The sequence below is a fragment of the Erythranthe guttata genome, chromosome 2 (assembly GCF_056151865.1).
Source record: "Erythranthe guttata isolate IM_541 chromosome 2, IM_541, whole genome shotgun sequence".
NCBI classification, from domain to species: domain Eukaryota; kingdom Viridiplantae; phylum Streptophyta; class Magnoliopsida; order Lamiales; family Phrymaceae; genus Erythranthe; species Erythranthe guttata.
Genome location: NC_142534.1, coordinates 11,986,396 through 11,991,205, shown reverse-complemented (window position 1 = coordinate 11,991,205; position 4,810 = coordinate 11,986,396). Strand labels below are relative to the sequence as shown.

Below are 4,810 nucleotides of genomic sequence, written 5' to 3'. Positions count from 1 at the left end.
ACAAACTACACCTACTGGAAAGTCAAGATGAGGGCGTACATCAAAGCCATTGATGAGAGAGCCTGGAGATCTATTCTCACTGGATGGAAGCCACCAACTATCACAGATGCGGATGGGGATGTGTTTCCAACACCAGAATTACGGTGGACACCAGACGATCTATCAAATGCTAACCAAAACTCAAAGGCGTTAAATGCGATTTTTAATTCAGTAGATTTAACAATGTTTAAATTGATCTCAGTGTGCACTTCTGCGAAGGATGCTTGGGAAGTTCTTCAGCTACATTGTGAAGGATCAGACAGTGTCAGAAGAACTAAGCTCAGATTACTCTCCTCCAAATTTGAGAGACTGAGAATGGAAGAAACTGAAACAATTTCTCAGTACAATGAGAAATTGATTGATTTAGCTAATGAATTTCAATCCTTAGGTGGTCCTTTGAGCAACGAGACACTGGTGAATAAGGTATTGAGAACTCTTCCAGAAAGATTCAGCATGACAGTTACTGCTATTGAGGAGGCCAAAGACACATCATCTCTACGGCTGGACGACTTAATTGGTAGCCTAAAGTCTAGAGAAATGAACTTTGAAGATCAAAGAAAGGAGAAGGGTAAGGCTATCTCAAATGCACTCCAGGCAGAATTAGAGAAGGAAGATGTTGCTCCGGAATATGATGATGATGCAGAGGAATGTCTCAACAATGTTGCATTCCAAATTCAGAAATTTAATAGGGCATACAGGCGAAGTGGAATCAAGCCCAGACAATTATTTCCAGATGGCTCTCCACAAAATCGACAAACTCAGCCCCGGAACAGATCTATTCCACAGAGAACATTTCCTCAAACATCTTCTCAAACCACTTTAAAAAATTCTTCATTTATTCGTTCAAATCCTGAACCACCTAACTTGGATCATATTAAATGCAGGGCCTGTTCAGGATTTGGACATTATGCTAATGAATGTGCAAATACCTTGAGAAGAAGAGGAATGAGTTTGATTTGTGCTGTCAGTGATGAGGAGGAAGAGCAACCTGAACAGACAGAGGATCAGCAATCCACTAAACAAGCTCTTTCTGTCAGATATATCACTGAAAGTGCTTCTGAAACAGAATCACAAGGGGTTTCTCCAGATGCTGCAACACTTTCTGAAACACTTTCAGTGACTGAAATTTCTGAGTTAAATAATGATCATTATACATGTTTAAACTCTATTTCTTTGAATGCAGCAGAATCCAGTAAAGAAGCAGTTAGTGATGAGGAAGAAATGTGTAAGAGATTGTTCAGTGACTTGGAGAAGAAGACTCAAGCTCTAGATGCAGCCAACAAGGAAAATTCTTCCCTTAAAGAAACAATCACACATTTGGAGGTTGGTATCACCAAGAAGGATCTTGAACTGGCAAAGGTGAAAGATGAACTCAAAGAAGCAACTCTAGCAATCAAGAGGATGAATACCGGCACAACTAAACTCGAAGAGATTGTGTCACTGGAGAAGTACAACAAGAATGAAGGTCTAGGGTTCAACAAACAAGTGAAGAAACACAAGCCAGTAAAGAAGAAAGAAATTTTCTTTGTAAAAGAGAAGGGTTCAAATGGAAAACAATGCAGGAATTCCACAGTCACCACTCCAGAGTCCAGAATAAGGGAATACATTTGTCATTACTGTTTCTCACCAGGACATATTCGTCCATTTTGTGAAAAACACAGTAGTGATAAAATGTTGTACAGAATGAGTCACATCACTCCAGGCAACACCTCAAAGAAAAAGGTAGAATTTACCAAAAAGGAGTGGAGAATATGGACTCCCAAAGGTAAACTTATGTGCAAAGCAGTATACACTTCTTTAAATGCTAACATTTCAGGTTCATGGTACTTTGATAGTGGATGCTCTAGGCACATAACTGGAACAAAATAATTTCTATCAAACTACCATACACTCAATGGAGGACGTGTAACCTATGGAGAAGGAGCTAAAGGCAAAGTGGTTGGACGTGGAACACTCAGTATTGAGGGACTTCCAAAACTTTCAAATGTTTTACATGTTGAAGGATTGGGGTCAAATCTCATCAGTTCCAGGTAAATGGATAATTGTTATCAAACAGGTGATACCATCTCATGCAAGAGCTCAAATGGGTGCTCTCTTTTCAAATGAATCTAATCTTCAAATCATCATGTTTATAACAAACCTTTTATCGTGCAACACTTTCATGTTCGTGCTTGGTTTATGGTCTCCCAAGAATATACCGAAAAGGAGATTCTTCTAGGTCTTTTGCATCAGATTGATAATACTAATCAAGATGATGCCCATGAGATTAGCGATGGTAAACTAGGAGATAAACTGTACAAAACTCTACTTGGGAGGAAGTATTTAATAGTAATGGATGATGTGTGGGATATCAAGGCTTGGGATATGTTTAAAAGATTCCTTCCAGATAACAATAATGGAAGTCGAATCTTGGTAACTACTAGGCTATTGAGATTTGCGGTGGATATTGGGTCTTGTATCCCTTATCAACTAAATTTATTAGATGAAAAACAAAGTTGGGATCTGCTCCGTCAAAATATATTTGCAGACGGGCGTTCCCCCGTTGAATTGGAGGGAACTGGAAAAAGTATTGCTACAAAATGCAGAGGACTTCCATTAGCCCTTGTTGTGATTGCTGGGGTTCTTGCAAAGTCAAAAACAGAAAAGTGGAAGTACGTCGAAGAAGATGTGACTTCGGCAGTAAACAATGAACATGACGACTTTTGCATGAAAATATTATTGTTGAGTTATAATCACTTGCCTATATATCTCAAGCCTTGTTTCCTTTACTTTGCCGTGTTTCCTGAAGATTTTGATATCAAATTGTCTAGGCTGGTCAGGTTGTGGATTGCTGAAGGATTTATTAGAAAACGTGGGCATAAAAGCTTAGAAAAAATTGGAGAAGAGTACTTGGAGGATCTTATTGATAGAAATCTCATTTTGGTCAGTTGGCGATCAATTACTGGACAAGTGACAGACTGCCACATTCATGATCTTTTAGGTGACCTATGTAGGAGAGAAGCTCAGAAAGACAATTTTATTCTCACCGAAAATTTGTATAACCACCTCGATATTTTATCAGACACGAAGATCAGCCCCGCACGCTTAAGCATTAATGGTGGCAAATGGAAAGGGATGAAGAGTACTCCCTATAGACCACATGTACCTACACGGTCTTTCTTAAGATTCTCTAAAGGGGATTCAACCGATTACACTGCTCGTCGGTTTCCATTACTACGGGTATTGGATGTGGTAGATGAATATCCCAAAGATGAGATTCTACAACTAATTAACTCAAGATATGTTGCTTGCATGGGTCCATTGATGTTGATGCCGTCTTCTATATCCCGTCTTTGGAGTCTACATACATTAGTTGTTTATCGAGAGTTGAGCCTACCAAGTGAGATATGGAAGATGCCCCATTTCCCATGTCTTGAGATTCTAAGTCTTGGATACTTAAACCTCAAGGACATCCCGTCAGAATTTGCTGTAATATTACCACTTAAGACAATTCGCTTAAATTGCAATATAAACAATGATCTTATTTTAGCATCTGCAAATGAAATATCAGAGCAACGAGAGATTATAGGATATGATGCTATTCAAGTTCTAAATAGTACATATGGAGTGCTCAGAATTTGGGTACAAAGAGGTATTAATCTTGCTGTTGGTGGCGACGGCCGCATCGGAGATCATTTTGTTGTTATCACGACGGGGGAAAAGGTTTTGTGTTCTTACTTTGTGATTGTGTTTTGTTATTTTTTAATGTTCTTTTTACCTACACCAAAATATTCTTCTAAACAAAAAGCAATTAGAATTATTTATATTCAAAGAACATTGTGTCTTGTTGTATTTAAAATTATTGGTGTTGTCTTTCTCTTGGTGGCTTTCATTGCTTATGATTTCATATTGGTGTGATTAGATATAATCTCAATAAGGAAGGTGATAATATAATTTACTAAATTTGGGATGAATTTTTAATCTCAATTAAATCTCAGGAAAAGTTTATGTTGATGTGTAACTGGACCTAAACTCAAGCTAAGGAAAAATGACATTAATTTATTTTCATTTGTCTGTGTTGCTTATATTTGCATTGAATATTTTGCCTTTCGAGCTTCCTTGAATAAATTTATAATTTAGTTTTATTTTTTATGATGTAGAGGGTGGAGACTCGTGTTGTGGCGAACGGTGTTAATCCTGAATGGGATGATAAACTCAGAATTGTGAATTCAAGTCAAAGTCATCAAGTTACTTTGGTGAGATTCTTTAATTTATAATAAAAAGAATTTTGCAATATTTGTTTATCATCATTTTTTATTGAGTTAAAAATGTAAATTCAAGTGCATTTTTATCATAGATTTGAAATATGCGGTTCCCAATTAGTAATGTATATGTTGATCAATAGTTCATGTATAATGGTTGTAGACGGTGTATGACCAGAATAAGTTGAGCAACATAGATGAAAAGATTGGAGAAGCAGAGTTTGATATTGGACCATTGGTAGAAGCCACAAAGATGAATCCAAATGGCTTTCCAAATGGTACAATAATCAGAAGAATAATGCCTTCATGCTCCAATTGCCTTGCTAAAGAAAGTTTTCCTTTTTGGAAAGACGGGATAGTAATGCAGAAGATGTGTCTGAAACTGAAAAATGTTGAATGTGGAGAAATAGAACTCCTAATCTGGTGGGTTATTTAATGGGAGGAGATATGTAGCACCTTTAAAAAAAATCCATGAACCAAAAAAACTGCTTTGAAACAACTAGACGATAAAGCAACATCATTCGCGTTAC

General features: G+C 37.2%; 1 protein-coding gene across 1 annotated transcript; it reads left to right on the top strand.

Moving 5' to 3' along the window:
* Positions 1 to 222: 222 nt before the first annotated feature.
* On the top strand, positions 223 to 4,295 carry LOC105969664 (putative late blight resistance protein homolog R1B-14). Its single transcript, XM_088814994.1, has 5 exons — positions 223 to 286; positions 428 to 607; positions 1,223 to 1,279; positions 2,231 to 3,741; positions 4,179 to 4,295. Exons 1-5 carry the CDS (start codon positions 223 to 225, stop codon positions 4,293 to 4,295), a joined length of 1,929 nt encoding a protein of 642 aa, XP_088671120.1.
* The last annotated feature ends 515 nt before the right edge of the window (positions 4,296 to 4,810 follow it).

What these genes read in the sequence shown, in the direction of transcription:
- LOC105969664 (XM_088814994.1), top strand. Translation starts at nt 223, where the DNA reads ATGTTTAAATTGATCTCAGTGTGCACTTCTGCGAAGGATGCTTGGGAA. An exon ending in AATGTGTAAGAGATTGTTCA is followed by an intron (nt 1,280 to 2,230) that starts GTGACTTGGAGA and finishes TGGTCTCCCAAG; the next exon opens with AATATACCGAAAAGGAGATT. An exon ending in TTATCACGACGGGGGAAAAG is followed by an intron (nt 3,742 to 4,178) that starts GTTTTGTGTTCT and finishes TTTATGATGTAG; the next exon opens with AGGGTGGAGACTCGTGTTGT.